Consider the following 25,558-nt stretch of genomic DNA (forward strand, 5'->3'; position numbering starts at 1 on the left):
TCTATAAGAAAAATAGACCACTAGCTGAAGCATGATGACCATGTGTGTGTGTGGGGGGGGGGGTTTATGGCCCTTTGTGAATAAGATCATCTTCCCTGCCAAAGTTTGAAATTGCTCCTAGACCAATCAAAACACAGACATTTGGGCCACAGGGCCAATCGTAGCTCAAGGGCTAATAGTTAAACTGGGCAGACACAGTTCAGTTTTGGAGTGCAGTCAGAGCAGTTGGAGTTGGAGAAGCAGTGGGAGAAGATGGGTTGAAGGAAGCAGTTGAAGAGAGAAGTTAGAGGAGAGAGGTTAGAGAGGGCCTAGAGATGAAGAAAGGATAGACTGTTAGTTTAGTCATTTTAGTTTAGTTTTCTTAGACCAGTGCATTTAATCTTCAAGTATATTAATATTAGCTATCCTAGTTAAAATATCTAAGGTTATTTTACAATCTACAAAGCCAAGCATTATTCCATCTAAGTTTAGCTAAAGTACAGCTGAAAAAGAGATCCGCCAGATCCAACCCAGAAACCTGCAGTCCGGAGGCCACCAGCAAGCCACCTGAGAGAAGGGATTTTCCCTGTGGGTTCTAATGGGGCTCCTTGCTGACACAGGAAGTCAAACCATCCTGCAGACAGGCTCACGTGATCCTTTCTCGGGGTGAAGAAACAGACGACCACAACCCAGACAGACGTCGCCAAGGCCCACTTCAACACCTCAGAGTAAGGCAGAGCTGGGTTTAATCTTTCGGCAGATGGTGTCTGTTGGTCATGGTCTGGGTCGGGTCTTTAATAGAGCGTCTTTAGCTTAGATGACTCATTTTGAGTGTCTTGGGTGGAAATAAGAATTGGTTTCGTAGACTTAAAATGCCTTAGACCCTTATTTAGAAATATTCACTTTATAGTTCTATTAATCTTTATTCCTTTCATATCAGCATTATAACATATTTGTTCTTTTATTTCTCATTTATCATTCTACACTATGATTTGATATCTAATGGCTACATTTATGAATTTTTAATGAATTATTTACTCATATCTGTGTGATTTAATAAAATACTTTTATTTTACAAAACCTGTAATTTCAGTGTGTTTTTCTGGATAACTTGGTTATGAAAATTTCTGTCACCTGTAGAAACCACACCCTGAGATGTCTTGTGTTATTAATTAATTTGATTAATTAATTTATTAATTAATTTGATTTATTAATTTATTAATTAATCTAATTAAATTAATTTAATAACTGGCGCCCAATTAAAAATATTTCAACATCTCAATTAGCACCAGGTATTAAACCACTGAGCCCGCTACAATTGCGTAATCTTTGATTTTTGAGTTTAACATAGATCTAAGTTGGAGATTCCAAAAACTGGTTCCTCTCAATGCTATATTTCTGGGTTAGATGTGAGAAAGTAGCCAAGTTATTGTTGTGTAGAACGTGGTGTAAATGTGTAATACCTTTTTCTTTCCATTTTTGTAGTTTTGGGTTATTTTGGTGGCAGGAAGTCGGGGTTGTGCCATATGGGTGAGTGTTTAGTGGGTGCAAGTCTAGTGTTTGTGTTCTTGTGAATTTTCCACTAAGTTGTCAGAGTCGATGATATCATTGTTTTTTTGAAACAAGGGTGGCGATGGATTGTTGTGCTAATAAATGGTAAGTCTGAGATTTGTATTTCATTAATTGATGTTTGTTCTACTTCTCTCCATATTTCATCAGTTTGATTTGTTTTTTGTCCATTTAATAATGTACTTTAATTGGTTTGCAGAGAAGTATTGTTGGAAATTTGGAACTTCCTGAGTTCTATGTTTTTGTAATGTGGTTAATTTGATTCTGGGTGGCTTATTTTTCCAGTAGAATTTAGAGATGATTGCGTCTAAGGTTTTAAACCAGGTAGGTGGGGGTTGGATGGGAATCCTTGAGAAGCGGTAGTTTAATTTAGGTAATATTGTAAATTTGGGATAACCGTTTCCTGTCTGGTAGCTAATGTCTTACTTATTAGCTTTGTGTCTGTGTTAATTAGTGACAGTGGACGGTAGCTGGATGGTAAGGTAGGATCTTTGTAGGTTTAAGATGGAGTGATATTGTAGCTGTATTAATGTTGGTAGTCTCTTATTGTGTTTAATTTCTGCTATTACCCTACGGAACATTGGGCCAAATATTGACCAGAAGTGCTTGTAGAATTCTGCGGGAAAGCCATCTGGTCCTGGTGCTTTGTTATTAGGTATCTTACGAAGGGCTTTATGGAGTTCTTCTGATGTTCTTGGCTTTTCTAATATGCTTTTTTTGTTCTTCAGTTAGTTTGGGTAGGTGTATATTATTGAGGAAAGTGTGAATATCTATTGGGTCTGGATCGTGTTCTGGTGAGCATAGATTTTTATAGAATTTCCCAAATACTTGATTAATTTCATTTGATGTTTGCCTGATTAGTCCGGTCTCATCTTTGATTTGATTTTTGTTCTTTATGTTTTACTTGGTTAGCTAAGAATTTACCAGATTTGGTATTGTTATTGCGCTCACTGGGGGTTCTGTATTCTGTATTTTCTATGTTTGCCTGATTCTTTGTCCTGAAATCATGTTTCTGTAAAGCTGCTTTGTGCCAACACCTGTTGTAAAAAGCGCTATACAAATAAATTTGATTTGATTTGATTAAATTGTTTATATCTTAGTTGTTGTATTAAAACTTGAGTCCTCTTGTTTATAAGTTCATTATACTGTGATTCGCATTCTTTTAACTCTTTTTTAATTTTATCTGATGGGTTATAGCTGCTCCCAACTTTTTCTTAACTGGTTGATAAAAGTGCCGCACTCCGACTGATGGTTCAAACATTTTATTACAGGTATGTTCTGTCTTACAACGCCCAAGACCACCGTGAACACTGAAATAGAATACACAGTGGCAAATACACATCAGTAACACCGCCATGTTACAGTCTATGAATTGTTAAACTGAAAGTTACTACACAAAACTGTTATGCTCTCAAACGTAATTTACACACATACAACACAAGAATATTTAAATTAAATGACTATACCGTGTGCACCTCCAACCAGAAGGTTAGGCATTGCTAGAAGTCCATTTCATCCTATTTCACAGCTCTTTGTCCTTTTCGACTGTTGCACTCACTGACTGACTAAAAACGAAACTTAACTTTTTTACCCAAGTGCACCATGTGACCAACTGATGAACTGCTGATGTGGTCAGACAATGTTATTACTTAAATTTTTTGAAATATACACATAATAATCAAGAAATTTACAAATATAAAATGTACATCAAATAATAAAATAAAATAAATAAATAAATTCACACAAAAATAAAAGCTTATATTACTGCATTTGCTACACTGCCACCAAAATTACAAAGATTTACTTCACTATATTGAAAGAAATAAACTTGTAATTTTTCAATACCTTCAAACTCAAAGTCCTATCAATGGCTGTTGTATTAGGTGACTGGCTCTTTTCATGTATGTTTATGCCAAGCTATTTTGAATGATGTTCAACTAACACAACTAATTTCTGGACTGGACGCTCAAGAAATGAAGGCTGTGTTAAGCGCTCACCCTTTGGTCCTAACTTACTTTGGCCTACTTGTATTTTCACCTTTCGTACGAGACCATCATCATCTTCCTGTGCCTCAACAACCTTAGCTAGTTGCCATTCATTTCTAGGAGTGTTTTCATCCTTAACAATGACTACATCTCCAACCTGCACGTTCCGTCTGGTTGTATGCCACTGCTGACAAAGGCTGACGTTGGTTAAGTATTCTCAGCGCCACCTGCTCCAGAACTGTTCTGAGAGATACTGCACTTTGCGCCATCGTTTCCTTGCATACAGATCCTCTTGAACGAACTTTCCAGGAGGTGGAAGGGGTGCCGAAGGCTTCGTAGTAAGCAAATGATTGGGTTTCAAGGGTTCAGTGCTTTTGGGATCAGCGAGGGTGTTCGTTGTCAGCGGACGACTGTTGACTATAAACATGGCCTCGTAGAAGAACGTTCTTAATGCGGAGTCATTCAGTCATCCTTTCGCCTGAGCAAGGACAGAGCTCATCACGCTTCTGGTCGTCCGTATCTGACGTTCCCATATGCCTCCCATATGACTGGCTTCGGGAACATTCATAAGGAAGTCACATTCTTTTCTTGCCAGATAAGTCGCAATCCTTTCCTTGTCAAGTTCCATTAAGCACTTTCCCAACTCATTTTTTGCCCCTATGAAAATCGTACCCTGGTCAGATCTGATTTGTCTGATTGTTCCTCTTATTGCAATGAAGCATTTTAATGCATTTAGAAATGCATCTGTTGTCAGATCCTCGAGCATCTCGATATGAGGTATCGATATCAGGCATGTTAACAACAGCCCATATCTCTTGTACTCCTTTCTACCTTGTTTTGTGTAGAAAGGGCCAAAGCAGTCGATGCCTGTATATGAGAAAGGAGGTGATGGCTCTATTCGATCAACAGGCAAGTCAGCCATGCGCTGTTCTTCAGTTCGGCCCCGCGCCCTCCTACATGTCACACAACTTTTGATATGCTTGGCCACCACTTTACTGGCACCCATGATCCAGTATCCGTTGGCTCTGAGCTCGTTTAGTGTTTGCCCTCGGCCTTGGTGCTGTGTTCTTTTGTGGCAGTGGTCAAGTATCAAGTGCGTTACGATGCCTTCTTTCGGGAGTATTACGGGATGTTTGAACTCAAGCGAAGCCGATGACCTTCTAAACCTGCCACCAACTCTGAGCACTCCGTCCTCAAGAAACGGGTCAAGCTCATACGTCTTATGAGTTTTCCTGAGTTTTTGTGCTTGGCTAAGCAGTTTCAGCTCTTCTCCAAATGCTTCCTTTTGTGCTGCCTTAATCACTACGAGAGCTGCCTTCTTTCGCTCTTCTACAGTAACAGGCCCAGATATGTCCCTATGTACCAGCCTCTGAATACGAGCAATGACGTTAAGGCAAGTGACCCAGTCTGAAAATCTTTCCAACCTTTTCAAGAGATCAGCTTCCTTCACAACATCAGTTTTCAGTACCTTGACCTCTGGGTCACCTATTAGAAGCTCTGGGGTTGCTGGGTTAGTCACAATGTCCTGTTCCCATAAGAAATTGGGTCACCTTAGCCAATCTGATGCCATTATGTCTGCCACCTTGAGTCCATGCATCTGCCACATCTAATGCATGATCTGCAGGGTTTTGACTTGTTTCAATGTAAAACCATCGATTGGGGTCAGTAGACTCTTTGATTTTCTGGATCCGATTCGCGACAAAAACATGAAAGCGCCGGGCATCGTTCTTGATGTACCCCAGTACCACTTGTGAATTTGTCCAAAAGTACTCAGCATATATCCTCAGGTCCAGCTCTTTTCTAAGAATCTTGCTTACGACTGCAGAGATGGTGGCCGCGGTCAGCTCCAGACGTGGGATACTGACAATCTTCATAGGTGCTACTCTAGCTTTGGCCATAACTAAACTGCAATGCACTTGATCTTCAGATACGATCCGTATGTACGAGCACTGCCCGTATCCATCATTACTAGCATCAGAAAAGTGATGCAGCTCAATCTTCTGGATCGTGCCAAGATTGTTGGGTACAAAGCACCTGGGTATTTGAATGGTTTGAAGATTGTTCAGGTCATTGAGCCATGTCTCCCACTTTGGCGTTAATTCTGGCTGGACAGGCTCATCCCAGCCTAGTTTAAGTCTACATCTTTCACTTCTACAGCAAGCTCACTCTCTGGAATGGTCTCCAAGACATCTCTGTTTTTGCAAACAAACTTGTGCAGTCGCAGTTGTCCCTTCTGACAGACTTCTCTTGCTTCGTGGACAAGTTGCTTGGCCTTTTCAAGAGTAGCTAGACTAACCAATCCATCATCCACATAACAATTTCTCTGGATGAAGCTTGCTGCCATGGGGTACGCAATCTCATATTTGGTGGCGAGGTATTGCATGCCATAATTTGCGCATCCTGGCGATAATGCCGCGCCAAATATGTGCACCCTCATGCGGTATTCCTTGGGTTCAGTCATTGTGTTCCCGTTCTTCCACCACAGGAACCTCATGAAATCCCGATCTTCTGGAGTAACATGAAAGCGGTGGAACATTTTCTCGACATCGCAGTTGATCGCAATTGGATACTGTCGGAAGCGACACAGCACTCCAGTCAAGGCGTTGGTTAAATCAGGTCCCGTGAGAAGGTGATCATTCAACAAAGTGCCTTTGTATTTGGCAGAACAGTCGAAGACAACTCTTATCTTCTCTGGCTTTCGTGGGTGGTAAACCCCATGGTGTGGAATGTACCAGGCGTTCCCGTCTTTTGGTGTTGCATGTACTTCCTCTGCATCACCATCCTTGAAAACATTGACCATGAACTGAACATAGTCTTCCTTATATTTGTGATTTTTTTCCATCTTCCCTCTCAGATGTTTCAGCCTAACTGTGGCTAGATGTTTGTTGTTAGGCAGCTGGGGGCGCTCTCTAAAAGGCAAAGGCATCTCCGGATGACCATCGTCATTGTGATTAATTCCCTCATTCAGAATTTGTAGGAACTGAATGTCTTCTTGAGAGATCGTTCCCTCTGTAGGGTTTGTATCCTGAAAATCTTTCTCTAGAGCTTTAATCGCACATGCAGGTGTAATAGGTGGAATTTCCTTTACAGAGATGCGATAGCAGAATCCAGCATTTGTTCCGTCACCAATAGCAGGCGTTTTGGCACCAACTACGCTCCACCCGAGATCTGTTTTCACTGCGTATGGCTCATGCTCGGCTCCAGATACGACTTCTTTCGGTTTTAGAGCTCTGACACAGTCGTAGCCTATTAGCAGTCCAGCAGGACAGTCTAGCAAATCTGGCATCCCGTCAGCTATGCTAAGCAAGTGTGTCCATTCTTTGGCTGTTTCACGAGTTGGAATACTGGTCTTCTCCAACGGGATGGCTTCTCGAGTGTAAGTTGGTGGTAGTTCAATGCATTTTTCGGAACTGTATCCTCTGACCTTTAACCCACTGGCTCTGAGACAATTCACTATTGACCTGTCAGTCATTGTTGACAACTTGAGTTTAACAGGTTCAGTGTGCACTTCCAGTTTTTCCCACACATCTTCAGTAACAAATGTATTGCTACTTTGTGTATCTAACAGAGCATACACTAAGATCTCTGGGCTATTTCTGACAGCACTAGAGAGCCACACCAGGACTATCATTGAAGTGCGGTCAGCATTGGTTATGTTCATATTACATAAGGCAGTAGAAGTACTGTCTCTCTGTTGGCTTACTTCAGGATTTTCCTCTTGAGCCGGTTCATCATGAAGCGGAGTTGGATGGCTCTTTCTACAAACATTGCAAGTAGCCCTTTTCCGACAATCCTTTGCAACATGGCCAACTCTCAAGCAAGCGAAGCACATATTGTTGGTTTTGACAAATGCTTTCTTCTCTTCAAGAGTCAGAGCAGCAAATTGTTTGCATTTGTAAATGAAGTGGTTTTGTTGACAGCATATGCATTTTATTTGCTTCATTGTTTGAGCAGCATATGATTTAAATGTTGAGCCTACTGATTCACCTGTATTCTTAGAAGGGTGAACTTTCCCTCGAGCAACCTTTGTTGTTGTAACGAGGGTTCTGGCTTTGATGCGTTTCGCTTCTGAGCCTGTTTTCTCCTCAGTCTTTTTCAAAGCATGAAGCGAGGACACCGGGTTGCAGGCGATGCGTGCCTCCTTGGCTAAGAAGTTTGAGAACTCTTCAAAACTTGGGTAAGGTTTGCCATCATCCAATTCCTTGGTGACAAATCGATTCCATGGAGCTGATACCCAGTCAGGAAGTTCTGAAGTAGCTTCTGATTTTCTTCACAATCATCCAAAACTTCAAGACCTGATATGTGAGGCATTGCATTTTTGCATGACACAAGAAAATCACTAAACTCTCTTAATCTTAGTGGCTCTTTTGGTCCTATCTTGGGCCAGCTACCAAGTTTACTCCGAAAGGCTCTTTGCACTATGAATGGATGGCCATAGCGCTTGTTCAGTGCATCCCAGGCTTGCGTATATGCTATTTCATCACTTCTGTAAAATGTTCCTTCCAGCACAGACAGCGCATCTCCCTTTATGTATTGTCTGAGATAAAACAGTCTATGTGCTGGGCTTGTACAAGTAGTCTCTATCAAGGCCTTAAAACTGATCTGCCATTCAATGAATGTAAGAGGATCACCAGTAAACACTGATGGCTCAGGTGCCGGAAGTCTTGTCATCATCAAAGATTCTTTGAAGGCTTGCACTAGTGAAGCTTCATTCAATTTTTGTTCAGACTGTTTTCCAGAATGAGGTGGGATTAATGAGCCATGGAGACGCTGAGCACATGGAGCTGTGTTATGCCGAGATTGGGGCTGACTTAGAGGCAGAGTTATTTCTTTCTTTTCTCTTATTTCAGCGTTCATTTTCGTTTCCTCCTCCGCATACACATCATATTCAGCTTGCATAGCTTCCAGATCCCTTTGGTGTTCCAGCATCTTCAATTTTTCTTGCTGAGCAAACACTTCTTTTCTTTGTGCAGCTACTTTGCTCTCTCAGTTTATTTCGGCGCGTTTTGATGCCAAGCGTGCTGCTACTTCTGCTTTCTTTATGGATACCTGACTTCCTGTTATGCTATCTACTTCTGCCCTTGATACAGTGGACCCATATATTGATCTCGCATCATCTCTCTGAAGTAATTTACAGAGTGACTCCTTAACTGCAGCAGCATCAAACTCTTTGCCTACTTCTAAGCAGCGCATTTTCAACAGATCAACTACATCTTTGGTTACTGAAGTGCAGCTATCCATTCGCCGTCTTATGTCTTGACTTGGTGTGGTCAATGCACGTAAGCTTTCACATTTCTGCCTTAAGTGTGACTCATATTCTTCCAAAGTAGTCATCATACTTTCAAGACTCTCCTTGTTACATTCTTCTTTGAGTTTGCTCCTTATGTACTGAACTTCACCTTTGAAGGTTAGCATAAACTTTCTTTCCTTTTTTGCACTCTCTTCTTTTGCATAGACAAGCCACTTTTCAGTTGGTCTTCGCTCTCTTTCTGATCGTCTTGGCTGTTCAGGGCTTTCTGCGCTATGAGCTTGCAGACTGTTATCAATTTCAGCTATGCGTTCTATCATTTGATCTCTCAATGTTGCATCTGTTTCAATTTCTAACTTGGTTTGTAATTCTATTTTTTCTTCTTCAAGAGCCTGAATTACTCCCTCAAGTACAAGAGTACTCTCTTTGCGCTGAGCCATTTTCTTAATTATTTTGAACAATACTATAAAGTAGTAATCAAAATCTTAAACCTTAAACAGAACGTATGCCACAGGTAACCCTCAGTATTAATACAATTAACAAGCATACACATGGTAAACCAAACAAAAAATCCAAAGTAGGAATGTCAAATTACCTATCAACACAGGCCAGAAATATTCATACAAAAGTCTCAATATTTATTCTCGAAGCAAGCCGACGCCATGTTTTGCAAGTCTCTGCAGTCCGCTTGGATTTTGGAGGTTGAAAAACAAGCTGTTATCTTCAAGCTGCGACGGTCTTTTTGACTTTCCCCTGTCCTTCTCAGCATGGCTTGCGGAAATGCGCGTCTTGCGTTCACCGCGCGGTGTCCTTCAAAGTTCTCCGGCGTCAGTCTAAGCTGCACTCGGTGGACGTGTTCACTATAGCTGCTCCCAACTTTTTCTTAACTGGTTGATAAAAGTGCCGCACTCCGACTGATGGTTCAAACGTTTTATTACAGGTATGTTCTGTATTACAACGCCCAAGACCACCGTGAACACTGAAATAGAATACACAGTGGCAAATACACATCAGTAACACCGCCATGTTACAGTCTATGAATTGTTAAACTGAAAGTTACTACACAAAACGAGTTATGCTCTCAAACGTAATTTACACACATACAACACAAGAATATTTAACTTAAATGATTATACCGTGTGCACCTCCAACCAGAAGGTTAGGCATTGCTAGAAGTCCATTTCGTCCTATTTCACAGCTCTTTGTCCTTTTCGACTGCTTGCACTGACTGACCGACTGACTAAAAACGAAACTTAACTTTTTTACCCAAGTGCACCATGTGACCAACTGATGAACTGCTGACGTGGTCAGACAATGTTATTACTTTTTTTTTTAAATATACACATAATAATCAAGAAATTTACAATTATAAAATGTACATCAAATAATAAAATAAAATAAATAAATAAATTCACACAAAAATAAATGCTTATATTACTGCATTTGCTACATGGGTTTTTTATCATTTCATTTGACAATTACCTGATGTTGTAGATTAGACTCATTTTCCGTATCTTTCTTCTTCTTACAGGAAGAGTAAGAGATTATTTTGCTTCTTAGTACTGCTTTCCCAGTTTCCCATAGTATTGTTAGTGTGGTTTCTGGAGAATCATTTATTTCTAGGAAAGATGCCCACTCTTTTTTGATGTAGCTGTCAAATTCTGGGCCTGTAAGTAACGAGGTATTTAGTCGCCAGAAGAAAGTTTTTATAGTGGATTTATGTTCCATATAAGTGAAACTGGTGCATGGTCACTGATTATTATAGGGTGATATTTTATTTCTGATATATTAGCTATAATAGAATTGCTGGTTAAAAATAGTCAACGCGAGAACATGAGTGGTAGGCTGGAGAACAGAAAGAACATTTTTTAGTTTGGGGGTTTTTGAGGCGCCAACCATCGCTGAGCCCTAAGTCTGTCATGTATTGTTTAATGATATCTGTTGAATGCCAGTAACGTGTATTGTGTGTAACCCCCATTTCATGAGAGCTACAGACTGCATAGTTTAGAGTCTTTGGGAGTTAAAGGGTTAAGTTAACTGAGTCTTGTGTAATAAACTGCAGCCAATCATATTAGGAAGCTTGGCTTGTCCCGCCTTAGTTGCTTCTGATTGGACAGAGCTACTGCAGCTTGAAGCGCGGTTCCCCTCATTCAGTCTCTCTCTCTGCATGCTCTGGAGGAAGAAGCTGTGCCCCAAAGTTAGCTTGAAAGCTGTGTCTCACAGTTAGCTTAGAAAAGTGACTAAAATAAGCCTCTTTTGATAAAAGAGTGAAACATTTAAAGCTAGAAGCATCATCTGTCCATCTAATGGGCTGGAAATTCGTGAATTTAGCAAAAACCTGACCTATGAACACCGACTATCTGGTGAGTTAGACTATGTTTGCTTTAGCTAGCTGCTAACTTTGCTAACAGACCGCATGGTCTGCTGCTGTAGTCTGCTGAGCTCAGAAAAGCTAAATTCTCACTCAAATGTCTAGATTATATTACTAAAAACAGATAAAGGAGTAAATAAAGAACAAATCTGTTGATTATTGCTTTTAATGAAGATTAATATTTTGAGAATTTAATTATTGCTCAATAAATAAAACATTTCTTTTACTCGTAGCTGAAGCTGGTTCTAGAACTATTGAGGGTAAAGGACCAAAAAGGATACCCGTTCATCCAAGAGGTATATTTCCAATAAGGTGTGTGTAATGTGTGTAAAGAAAAGAACTGCCCTTGTTGATTTTTTTTGAAAGGTTTATTGAAGTTTATATGCACATTGTAATATGTTGTGTAGCATTAGAACCTGTGAAAAGAAAAAAGTTATGTAAATACTGTTTAAACATATGCTAGAATACAAGAAAAAAAAAGTAAAATACTTACCTGTTACGTTCCTGTAAAATCTGTAAAGGGAAATGTTAATACTGTTAATAAGAGGTTTTATTTTAAATTAAGGAAATTATTTGGGGTTATATGTTGTACTGATCGTGACTACAGAGTAATGGTCAGTGATATTTAGAAGTAATAGTTTCTGTACCTGCTTGCTTAAGCAGGTCAGGTTTTTTTTTTGAGGGCGCTGGAAACCTGGGAGAGCAGATTCCCTCAGCACGACTTCGGACCCTCTTCTGTGAAAGCGATGGCGAGCCACCCAAAGGAGAACTGAGCTAAAAGACTAGTAGTAGAACTAAAGGTGTATATTCTGAACTAAATTATATTAGTGGATCTAAGTAAACAAATTAATTAAACTAGCAACTAATAGTAAATTAAATAATATTAAACTCTGTCAGTGTAAAAGTTTAAAGTATAAATAGCTAAACTACCATTAACTATTCAACTTAAAAGATAAATAGTACATCCTAAAAGTAATAATACAGAAATAAAATCCAAATAAGCTTATATATTCCTAGTTTCCCTATTAATATTCTATTCCTAAACTAAGAAGTGCAAAGTAATAACTAATAAGTTAATAATTAATATAAAATATAATAAAATAATAATAATAAAAATAACATTTATTTTATAACGGCTAATAATAATAATAATAATAATAATAATATATATATATATATATATATATATATATATATATATATATATATAACATTTATTGTTTTTGACATTAATTCAATGTACACCTTAAGCTTGTTTTGTTTGTTTTATTTTGTCTTCTAAGTAAAGTAAATCCCTTTACTTTAACACTGTTCTCTGTCTCGTTAAAGCTGACACACACCCCCACCTCCTTTACGAACCTAGACATACTGGTCCTAGAGTGGCAAATTCCTTTGTTACCTGTGTTTACCCAGCTTCAGTGTTGCTGGATAGTAGTCAGTCATCAGCTAGCTGTTAGGAGTGCTACATGTGCCATAGTTAATCTGTCTATACATGGGGTAATGATTGAATTAAAGTCACTTCCAATTATAATTGTGGAATCTGATATATTGTTTATATGGTTGAAAAACTCATGAAAGAAGGATGGGTTATAAATGTTGGGGCCATACAAACTTGCTATTGTTAAGGGTGTGTTTCTGATGTTGATGTTAATTATGATGTATCTACCTGTGTCTGATATAGTGGTGTTATGTGTGAAGGGGATTTTTTTGGTTTATTAGTATTGATACTCCTCTTTGTTTGGAGTTATAGTAGGCTGAGAATATATGGGTGAATTGTGGTGATCTGAGCTTATGATGATTTGTTTCTGATAGATGTGTTTCTTGTAGTAAACAAATGTCTGCCTTTACTGAATTAAGATGGTTTAGTACCTTGGCTTGCTTAATCTGTGTGCCAATGCAACGAATGTTCTAGTTAAATTTAAGTGAAGACATGTTGTGATGTACGAATTAATAATGTTTATCAATGATATGATATGAGTGTGCAGATGTTTGAGGATATTTTCTGGTGTGTGTGGGATGGAGTGTAAACAAAAATGCATTTTTCAGATCTGGGATATATAGTAGTAATAAAATAGAGGTTGGTGCAAAGAGATACAGAAAGGAGTGATTAAATGCAAACAAAGTAGAAGAGACATAACATAAGATAAAAAGTGTTAGATTTGGTGTGACATACATGTTATGACATTGAGACGTTGCATGCATTAAGTTATTGCTAAGTGGTTCCTTGTGATTTTCCTGGGATTTTGTGAACGGATTAATGTGCGTGCATTAGTATATTTGCGGGTGAGCGTGTATTTGCGTGTAATGGATGGATGAGGTGGCATGAGGAATTTTAATAAACAAGTAAATATTAACAAAATAATAAATATAGAATCATAAACAACGTCCTTAGGTCTATCTTGCACATGTTTAAAAATGAACATTATAAAGTAAAATTTAGAGTAATTTTAGAGTAAAATTCTAATTTCCGCAACATGTCCGTATCAGAATTTCGGTACATTGTTTGGAAATTTTAATATTTAAACATTAAAAAAACAAAAAAACTTAAATGCATTTCATACTATAAACACTTTTAGTAAATAAACATAAAAAAAATTACGTTAAAAAGTAAAAGCAATAAAATTTAATAAGAAAAGGAATGTGTCCAAAACTAATTTTCTCATTCTCCACAACAATTTCAATCATTGTTTAAATCCACAAGGAACTTACATTTTCAACATTAGGGAAGACATTGGCCATGACACTCAAGATGGCTACCATGTAAGCAGTTCTTCTCATATGTTTCTGGATAAAAGTTCAAAGATTGCTCATCAACTTGTCTGCACGACTTTTTCATTGTCATTACCGATATATCGATATAAGTTTTGAGCCTACAGGTTGAAGTTACAGTTTGTATTTTTGATTATAATATAGTATATTAAGGTCTAAATGGACACTGTGAGTGAAAATTTATCTAGCCCTCATGGTGCCTTTACAGTTAGCATAAAAGTTTAAAGTCATTCATCCTCCAACTGAATTCTTACTTACCGCTACATTTCAATACCTGTTGCAGTAATGAGATGCACTGTTTGGGTAATGAGAATTTGATTAGGAAGCATAAAACAGATGCCTTTTTACTTCCTGATTGTCATAACATGAGCGTTACCCTGAACATTTTCTCCAGTAGACCATTCTAACTTAGCTATTGCAAACCACCAGTAGAGGTCACTAATGTTCCGTCTTATCTGGCCTGACACTAAATCTAATTCCGTACACAGAATTAGATGTTAGACCACATAACTAGAGAGCTTTTTTTCCATCTTTGATAAATTTTATTGTAATATGCGATGTGTATTTGTTACAGGCAGGTAGCTATTATTATATATAGCAATAATATATATAGCAATAATTTCCAAGATGGCGGTGCGTGCACATGCAGCGGCTACTCTCTTTTCCGAGGAAACAGCGTTTTCGTGTTTTTTGTCTCGTAAGTCGCAGTGTTTTTGTACATCTTTGTCGTGCGTTCACGTCCTGAAGCGCACCTACAGCCGTGAGTTTCTGCTTGGAGTCGGCAGAAACTCACTTTTGGAGTTAAACCGCGGACTCCGAGAAGAACTGCGAGTCTGCGGCGTGCTCCGGACACCCGCACCCCCACCGACCCCCACCGCTGCAACTCGCCCACAATGGAAGCACCACAGGTGGCAGGCGAGAAGGCAGAAGCGGGGTAAGCGCGGGGGTATCCGAGCGAAGCTAGCGGCTAACCCACACAAGCCAGCTATCCCCCACCATGCTTTTGGCCAATGTACGCTCTCTGGACAATAAACTGGACTACATCCGCTTACTTCAGTCAACTCAGAAAACCGTGAGAGACTGCTGTGTTTATGTTTTCACCGAAACCTGGCTCAACAACAGCGTCCCGGATCGCGCTGTTCAGCTGGAGCGGCTAACATGCTATCGGGCGGACCGCACGCTAGCTGATGGAGGTAAGAGCCGCTGCGGCAGACTCTGTGTTTACATCAGCGATGCTTGGTGTCGTAATGTTGTTGTGGTCTGTAAACACTGCTCACCGGTAGTGGAACTGATGATTATCAAGTGACGTCCGTTTTATCTACCGAGAGATTTCTCTGCCGTACTGATCGCTGCTGTTTACATCCCTCCGACCTCCAACAACAGCGTGAGGAGTGAAGCACTGAATGAACTGTACCAGTACATCAGTGAGCAGCAGACAACACACCCAGATGCTTTTCTCATTCACACATTCAGCACAACAGACTGGAATATGTTCAGAGAGGCTGCCACCCACAACAACTCCACAGACATTCAGGAGTACACAGAAACTGTCTCTGCCTACATCACCAAGTGCACTGATGATGTAACCGACCTCAAGACCATCACTATTCGAGCAAATCAGAAACCATGGCTGACAGGAGAGGTCCACAAGCTCCTGAAGGCTAGAAATGCAGCCTTCAGAACAGGTGACCAGGCCTGAGGACAGCCAAGGCCAACCTGTCCCGCGGGATCAGGAAAGCTAAGAGGCTGTACTCAAAGAAGATTTCCCAACGCTTCAGTGACAGCAGAGACACACGGAACCTGTGGCAGGGTATCCAGTCTATCACAGGCTATAAACCACAGCCACAGACCTGTGACAGCGACACATCTCTGCTGAACGACCTGAATGGGTTCTTCGCAAGGTTCGAGCCACTCAACAACACACCCACCCAGAAATCCATCCCTCCTCCTGGTGACCAGGTGCTGACGCTGTCCCCAGACAGTATGAGGAGAGCATTCAGCAGGATCAATGCTCGGAAAGCTCCTGGGCCTGACAACATTCCTGGTTGTGTGTTGAGACACTGTGCCTGGGAACTCGCAGAGGTTTATACTGACATCTATAACACCTCTCTGAGTCAGGCGGTGGTTCCCACATGCTTCAAAGCCACCACCATCATCCCTATCCCAAAGAAGGCATCGGCATACTGTTTCAATGACTATCGTCCAGTTGCACTCACCCCCATCCTCAAGAAGTGCTTCGAACGACTAGTCATGCATCACATCAAGTCTTCGCTCCCCCCTCCCTGGACCCCTACCAGTTTGCATATCGGTCAAATCGCTCGACTGATGATGCCATCTCCACTGTTCTCCACTCAGCCCTCACACACCTGGACAAGAACAACACCTACGTCAGAATGCTGTTTGTTGACTTTAGCTCAGCATTCAACACAATCGTCCCCCAACAGCTCATACACAAACTGGACAGTCTGGGGCTGAGCACTTCACTGTGCAACTGGCTGTTAGACTTCCTGACTAGAAGACCGCAGGCAGTGCGGGTTGGCAGCAGCACATCCAGCATCATCACACTGAACACAGGGGCTCCCCAAGGATGTGTGCTGAGCCCCCTTCTGTTCACTCTGCTGACCCATGACTGCACACCAGCACACACCTCCAACCTCTTCGTCAAGTTTGCGGATGACACGACGGTGGTGGGTCTCATCAGCAACAACGATGAGTCTCACTACAGGAGCGAGGTGAGCCACCTGGCCTCCTGGTGCAAACATAACAATCTCTCTCTGAACACAGAGAAGACCAAGGAGATTGTTGTGGACTTCAGGAGAACTCACACACAGCACACTCCTCTGTTCATCAACGGAACTGCTGTGGAGAGGGTGAGCAGCACCAAGTTCCTGGGTGTGCACGTCACAGAGAACCTCTCCTGGAGCACCAACTCAGCATCACTGGCCAGGAAGGCAAATCAGCGTCTCTACTTTCTCCGCAAGCTGAGAAGAGCTGTAGCCCCCACCACCATCATGACCACCTTTTACAGAGGGGCCATCGAGAGCATCCTGACCAGCTGTTTCACAGTGTGGTACGGGGCCTGCACAGCATCCTGCCGCAGGACCCTCCAGCACATCGTGAGAGCAGCTGAGAAGTTCATTGTCACCTCTCTCCCCTCCCTTCAGGACTTGTACAGCTCCCGCCTCACACAGAAAGCCCTCCGTCTGGCAGGAGATCCCTCCCACCCACTACACAGCTTCTTCAGCCTGCTGCCATCAGGGAGGAGACTGAGGAGTCTCGGGGCGAGGACCAGCAGACTGCGAGACAGCCCCATCCATCAGGCTGTGAGGATGCTGAGCTCTCTTCCTGCTCTACCCCCCATCCCAATCCTGCCCCCAGCACACACTCACTCAGCATCCTGACCCCCCCACTAATACAGTACTGAAACTCTGCACTACAGTGCACAAAGTACTGGTCCCTTCCAAACGGACTTGCACTACACACCCAATATCTGCACTACTGATATACTTGCACTGTCAATTCACACTTTAATTCCCCATAAACTGTGAACTTACGCACTCATTCACTTTACCAGCCTTAAGATATATACCATATACCATATTTGCACTGCTGATATATACTATTTATACTGTCATTCCATCTCAATCACCATCAATATTGCACTATTGTCTTACGTATGTTTATTGTGTCTTGTTGTTTTGTACATATAGTGTCTCCCACTCTTTTATATTTATATCTATTTCTTTTTTTACTTATATTTATATATCTATTTGTCCCCCACACTACTGCACCTTGTTTTTGTCTCATGTATGTCTATTGTGTCCCTGCTGTACTCATAGTGTCTCCCATTCTCTCTTTTATTATATCTATTATCTGTACTTGCTGTAAAATTGGGAAGGAGAGTAACGTAATTTCAATTCTCTGTATGTCCCGTACATATGCAGTATTGACAATAAAACTACTTGACTTGACTTGACTTGACTCTACTATTGAGAAAAGAAAGGCAGCAGCAAAAGCAAGGCTGTCAAAGTTTAGGGAGAACATTTGCAGCAAGAATTTCAACATTTAGAAAAACACACACACATACTCAACGACACAGACAGTTGTTCCAGATGGAGTTACTTTCACATGATATTATTTGTGTACAGTCCATTCTAAGGAATTGAACAAAAACTGGAATGGATATCAATTTCATATTTGCCATTTCCAGTGGGAAGATAAAGACAACATGTGATCTGACCAAAAAGTACCATGACGAAAAGAAAAAGCAATGGAGGAAAAAAGGTCAGCCAGATATTACAGAACTGACATATGGGCAAAACACATTTGTATTGGCACTTCTCATGCAAAGGCACACTCCAGAAAGCATTACTCACATCAAGTGTTGATAAGATAAGGCTGTCAGGGGTCAGAGAGGTCAGGATATCGGGGATTGTTGCAACAACAGGTGCAGCAGCTTCAGTTTTAGCATTCAGGGCTCTGTAATCTATTGTCAGGCGCCACGCAGGGGCCTTACCAGGTTCAGCGTGTTTAACAGGCCAAATCGGATTATTACACGGAGATGCACATTCTTTGAGCACCCCCTGCTTCAGTAAAGACTCAATAGTAGTTTTTAGGTATGGGTGTGCCTCACTAGGATATCGGTACTGCCTCTGTGGGGCGGAATCGATACCCTGAACGTCTACCAGCATGATGTTGTCCAGAACTTTCCCACAATCATGTTTATTCTTATCAAAAACCTGTCTATGCTTCTGGAGTAAATTATGCACATCAACATCCTCGTGGACTAACAGAGTGTCCAGAGCAAAATCCTCTGAACCTTTTATTGCAAAAACAGAATGAGCGTCTGAAATTGCAATCGCGTGACGATCCCCATCAGGGAAATCACCCTTCCACAGGAGATTGTTTGCATCACCAGATAGCCTAGTTTGCTCATTAAATCTGAGCCCAAAAGGGAACCTTCCGAATTAACACAACACCATACTGAATCTACAAACACGTCGGACCCAATAGCCATCTGTAAAGGAGGTGTCTGAATTGCTTGCGTATGAACAGCATCGTCAGTACCAAACCCATGAACATTTATGGAGTTATTACCTCTCCACTCAGGTTCTGGAGCACAATTTAATAAGCTGATTGACGCTCCAGTGTCAATGAGCCATGAAGCCTAAGTTTCACCCGCTAAAACATTAACAGTTGGTCTCCCACAATTATCCCTCCCAATTTCAGCAATAGGTGTCATTGCTGCCGCGTGTGACCCCTTGGCTAGTCATTTAGACTTGGAAGTAGCTTTTTTGTGGTTTTCTGTTGCTGAGGTGCTTGGTACCTCAACAGCCACAACCCGTTGAGCAGAAGCTGTTTGCTCAATGGCTTGAGCTGTTAGTTCTGGGTGCGCTGCCATCAGTTATTGCAATGTTTGAACCACTTGGGCCAATTTCTCATGTTCCTTTGCAATCGCAGCACCAGAAAATTCAGCTTTATTACACCCTCTGCTTAAATGTCCTGTCCGGCCACATTGATAACAGAAATTACCAAACCTCTCTTCTGTCTCTCCCTTACCTGTGTTATCAGTGGCCTGCTTGTGTGTGTGCAGCTTGTGTGTGTGTGTGTGTGTGAAACAGCATATTGACTGACCCCTCCCCTCCCTGAGAATTCTGTTTAGGCGCGGCTGCTCCCTTCCCATTTTGATTCACTCGCTCCACAGCCGCTACTCGGCTGCGCTTCTGAGTACCTGAGTGTACGTTATAATACCGGTTCATCTTTAGATTTAGATTCTACATCACCCAGTAAATCCTCTGCTTCTGCTAAATCCTCAACAATATTCTCCTCAACCCTGTGTTTAGTGATCTGCTTAGCCACATACTGGCACAAGGAAAAATCCTCTTTTTTCCCCATCTCAGTATGTTTAGTAAGAAATGGTCACGCAAAACCACCCAACAGGAAAAACGAAACCAGCAGAATTATAGTACTGACGATCTCAATTGCCACAACAACATAGCTAGCCAAACTTGCTGTTAACATCGCTAGAACCAACAAAACCGTATTGCCCATCTTGCCACTTCACAAAACCAAAATAAATTACAAATTGTAATTTCAATCAACTTATAAATATAAAAGTAGTAATTGAAGCCACAAAATACACCCTTTAGCCTGACAACTCTGACAACAAAAAACAACCCTATACTCACAACATCATGAGGTGGATTGCTGATGTGCAGTCCCGTATGACATCCATGCTTGCACAGCTTCCGCCAAACCCCCTTGTGTCTTGTAATGTCATCTGGTCCGGTTGTGCACTTGGGCTTCCAGTTGTGCTTTGATTAAGTTTTTAGATCTCCAAAATCCTGGGCTGGCTTGCCATTAAAAGATTATTGATCTACTGTTCGAATTAGGATGCATCTGGCTTGATACGTCATAAAAAAGAAAAGGAGATCCAGTCCAAAAATTGTAGTTCCTTCAGATTTTATTCAAAGAATCTCCTGAGCAAAACAGTTTTTTGGGTACATCAAAAATTTAGTAAAAAGATGATTGAAAAATGAATTGAAATAAAAAGGTGAAAATAAGAGGAAAACACCAAAGGTGAGAAAAAGTAGGGGTTTCCAGAGTTCTCGGCTGTGTGACCAGGACCTGTGGCTCTGTAGTCCATCTGGGTCTCACCCCCGCCCACCTCTACTCTTCTTCCTAGACAGAGAGTCTAATAAAAACAGGCATTGGCCTGGCCTAAGTCCAATGGTGTGTGGGGAGGCTCCTCACACCCCCCCCCCCGGATCCTGATACCTAAGCAGTTATTCATCCTGTACGTCAGCCAAGAACTCGGTTACCCCAACCTTATCAGACAATAGATTACATGTACAGACAACTCTTGGTTCCGCTGGAAAAAAACACAGTATCTCTGGACACCTGTGGAATCAATCATGCTATCTTGCAAGAAAAACCCGACCGTGCTTTGAGCACAAGGACACAATATACATACATTCTAAGTCACAAAGTGAATCATCATGAATCATGCTAAATGCTTGAATAACATACTGATTAAGTTAAATGCCGATTCAGTAACACACAGATTAACCCTTTAATCAATGAACAATGAACATAGTAAGGCAAAACTCCTCCATATTCTTACAGCGATAATGATACATTTTTGTGGACTTGATCTATAAAATGCTAATAAAATATGCAATAAAATGGAACAAATGTTCTGAAAATAATATTCATAGTAAGTTTAGACCCTAATCTTAAATACTCAAAAGGAAATTTGTTGTTAAATGCATTTTGAACACTTTCATACTGGGTGTCCTCTGATTCAGGATTTTGTGAGAATGACCCGAGTAAGTGGGAGTGGAAGAAAGAGAAAGAACGAGAGAAAAAGGAAAGTTTAGGGGAAATATATATACATATATACATTTTGGATCAATTTTATGAGGTTATTTGAGTATTGACCTATATATTCAAGATTGTGCAACGAGAGCACAACGTGCATGAGAGACAGACAGAGAGTGCACAAACGAAAGTGCACGGGGGCGAGAGAGAGAGAGAGCGAGAGAGCGTGCTATTTAGTTACAGTTAAAGAAATTTAGAACAACCAGGGAGTTATGTTTTTGTCACGATATAGCAGTCCATCAACATAAAGTTTGTCGACGGAGACAACTGCTTTTTTCCCTTCTTTTATGAGTTCTTTCCTCACGGTGAACAGTTTTCTGCATCTGTCAAGAATTTCACCGGGGAACGGGTCGTTAATTCCCAGGTCTGTTCCTCTAAGTTCCCTTCCTTTGCTCATGATGAGCTCGTTATGTTTATAATGCTCGACCTTAGCCTAACATTTTGATTGCAGATTTTATTTTTTTTTGTGTAAAACTTTTGGCACAAAATTCACTCCATAAAATATCCACTATAAAAACTTGCGTCTTACAAAAAACAAGTGCGATTAATCACAGAATTTTGGCAGGTTTAATTGGATTGCATTTTTTAATCGATTGACACCACTAGAAATTCTATATGTATAAATGTGTAAATATTTAGTTGTTTACAATGATGACAACAAATCACACAAGAAAAAGTGTTTAACGAAAGTCAGAGTATAACAAACAAACAAATACGAGTCTTCTGCAGTCATCTTAAAAATGTCCAACTTGAATGAACAGTTGAGATATATCACACATTGATTACAAAATTGTGATGCACAAGCAAAAACAATTTTAGCTAAAGTTAATATGAACTCAGTTCTTTGGTCCACATCAATGCTAATGCCGTATTCACAGAGATGCTTACTGTTGAGGTTTGGGTTTCATGAATTTGTTAATCTTTGTCAACTATGTGTTTTCTATAGATTTTGTAGTGTTATTTTAAAAAAAGAGACTAATATCAAAGTGCATTATCTTCTTCAGTCTGCTATGTTGTCTTTCTTTCTTTCTTGTTTTCTCTCACTCACTCACATTCTTTTCCTCTGTCTTCAGATTATCTGGTTGTATGATCACAGAGAAAGGCTGTTGTTCTCTGGCTTCAGCTCTAATTGCGAACCCCTCCCACCTGAAAGAGCTGGATCTGACCTACAACCACCCAGGAGAGTCAGGAGTGAAGCTGCTTTCTGACAGACTGGAGGATCCACACTGCAAACTGGAGAAACTCGGGTAGGTCTGAACTGATAATTATGTTATCAACATATTGTAAGATAAATATTGTTGTACATGTTGTACAACAGTCACCCTCCATATTGCCTGTTGTGCTCTTTCCTGTGTGTGCGCTGTGCCTCACTGGAATGCAAAGTGTTGAGAAAGTTAGGGGTTAATGCTGTGACACATTGCATTGTGGGACCTGTAGTAAATCTAGTTGTAGTCACCAGGTAAACAAGGTGGAGCAGCATGTAACCTTCATTCTGTCATTCTGTTTTATTTTTGTTTACACAGCCACTGTTAATTTTTTATGCCCAAGCTATCTGCACTGAATGCCATGTACTTCGCTGTAATTCTGTTTTGGCTCATCTTTCTGTTGGTAAAAATAACCAAGGTTTAGGTTTTACTCCAGAACAGGTAGAAAACTTCAGTGATGGAGAGCTGCCCTGAGCATCGAGTCAGGATAAAGGTTACAAGATAAAAACTGATCCCCACTAACTTTATACACACTGAGAGTCAAGCACCCCAGCAACCAGCCCATGTCTTTATGGTAAAAATAATCAGTGACTGCAAATCCAGAATCCTTTCTGAACCCCTTAGGGCCCTAACCTACACCCTGTGCAAGGTGGTCTTGATGCTTATTGCTATCTTCCTCCCACCAACAGTGTATTTTCATGCTCTTCACCTGTCTTTTTTAAACAGCAACAGTGATTTTGAATATATCTACGCCGATGAAAAACATTGGACAAGTTCAAGTAGCTGCGCCATTTAAATAGCAATACGCCAAAGTCAGACCACACCTGGCTCTTAAAGGAAATGGCAAGTGACATGGTGATTGTTTTATTTCACGATACATGCTTTTTGCACATTTTGAGCCTCTTTGGAGCAACTTTTCCTATCGTAAAGACACAGTGACACACCCTAAATCAAGCTGCATGGTGCACGGCTGACAGCTCACCTATGGATCACTAAAATAGGGCCCTTAATTTCTAAAGAGATTGCATTAATGTGATTGAGTTGGTTTTTTGGCTTCATTTAAAAATATTGCCTTTGTTACATTGTCAATTTTTGAAGTTTTCTAAGGACCTGTGGCATAAAATTATTTTTAAATCATGATAAAATAATTTTTGCACAATAATTCCTTGAAAAATGTATGGTCCAATAAAAACTGTTCTTGTGACAGGAGTACACTTTATCTTATCTAGGAGACAATTTTCACCCAGTTACTTTCTTATTATTGAATTATTAACACTGATCTTAACTGAGGCGAGTGAGACGTGCAGTTCTTTAAATGTTGTTCAGGGTTCTTCCTGGATGAGTTGTTCATGCCCTTTTGGAGTAATTTCTGTAGCTCAGTCACTCCTGGGAGCTATAACCCAGTGTTGTGCGTGAACAGGTTCAAAAGAATGCGTTCATTGAACACGCTAATTGTTTTGTGAACGTTGAACTGAACGCAACACATTTTTTAATAAAGAACTTGAACGTGAATTAGTTCACAGTATGTGTCATGAACGGCAGACATCACTGTAAATGAACGTTGGCAACTTAATAACATACTGGCAACAACGCGGAGCGAGGAGCAACGACGCGGATCAACGACGCGGAGAGAGAGAGAGAAAGAGAGAGAGAGAGAAGCAAAGACGCGGAGAGTTGCGGAGCGCGAGAGAGAGAGAGAGATACAGAGAGAGAGATACAGAGATACAGAGAGAGAGAGAGCGATACACAGAGAGAGAGATACAGAGAGAGAGAGAGAGAGATACAGAGAGAGAGAGAGATACAGAGACAGATACAGAGAGAGTGATACAGAGAGAGAGAGAGAGAGAGAGAGAGAGACCAATGACAGGAGTGAGAGAAAGTGCTGCAATAAAAAAAAATGGCTAGTGGAAGTGATGCACAGAGACAGACACTGATTCTTCTTATGAACATTTTCATCACCTGGTAAGAAATCCACAATTGCAGTATCATGAGCAAATGTCTACAATAAGCAGTTTTAAAGAACGTACAGTGATTTCTAGCTTGTAGTGTGAAAAAAAGTATTTATTTGAATTTCTCACAAAAAAAGTAAAATTAACTGAACTTTGAACTAGTTCAGAATTAAAATTGTGAACTTTGAACGTGAACTGTTCACTTTGAGCATGTATGAACTGAACTTGAACTAGTTCAGAAAAAGCTGTGAACTGGCACAACACTGCTTTAACCACTGTGCCATGTTTTCTCAATTTGTGAATAAAAGCTCATATAAAAATAATACTACATATCGTGCATATAAAGCAGAATAAGATACAGCAAGTATAAAAACTTTATACAAAAATATATTTAGAGAAGTAAGAGTTAATCTTCCTTAATCTTCCGTTTTTAATCAGATTTTATGCAGTGTGCATTGCAGTTCCGTACTTTACCACATGAGGTCACTAATTTCCGCTCTCTCAAATGTTCACTCGTTTTCTACAAAGTATTTCTCTATAAATCAGTTTCTAAAAATCTCACACTGTGCTGATATGTGTGTGTGTGTGTGTGTGTGTTTAGAGTGGAACATGGAGGGAAGATCAGAATCAAACCTGGATTAAAAAAATGTAAGTTACACACACACTCGCATACACACACACACACACACACATACAACATAAAAACACTACACACACACACACACACACACACACACACACACACAAACACTACAAACAAACAATAAACACAAATACACACGCACTACATACAAACAATACACACACACACTACATACAAACAATACACACAAACACACACACACTATATACAAACAATACACACACACACACACACTACATACAAACAATACACACACACACACACTACATACAAACAATACACACACACACACACACACACTACATACAAACAATACACACAAACACTACACACACACACTAAACATACCACTACACACAGACACTACCATTTAACACTGCACACACACTGAATATAACAACACACATTAAATATATCACTACACACAATGAATATAACACTACACACACACTAAATATAA

General features: G+C 40.4%; 1 protein-coding gene across 3 annotated transcripts in view; it reads left to right on the plus strand.

The window, feature by feature from the left end:
• The window catches only part of LOC125801105 (NLR family CARD domain-containing protein 3-like), a 190,564-nt gene that overhangs the window by 160,203 nt on the left and 4,803 nt on the right, over positions 1–25,558 (plus strand). For all 3 annotated transcript variants that reach the window (XM_049477111.1, XM_049477110.1, XM_049477109.1), the window contains exons 10-11: positions 22,375–22,548; positions 25,057–25,103. In XM_049477111.1, the coding sequence (XP_049333068.1) occupies positions 22,375–22,548; positions 25,057–25,103 (221 nt within the window). The remainder of the gene's footprint in view (positions 1–22,374; positions 22,549–25,056; positions 25,104–25,558) is intronic.

The sequence above is a fragment of the Astyanax mexicanus genome, chromosome 4, assembly GCF_023375975.1.
Source record: "Astyanax mexicanus isolate ESR-SI-001 chromosome 4, AstMex3_surface, whole genome shotgun sequence".
NCBI classification, from domain to species: Eukaryota; Metazoa; Chordata; class Actinopteri; order Characiformes; family Acestrorhamphidae; genus Astyanax; species Astyanax mexicanus.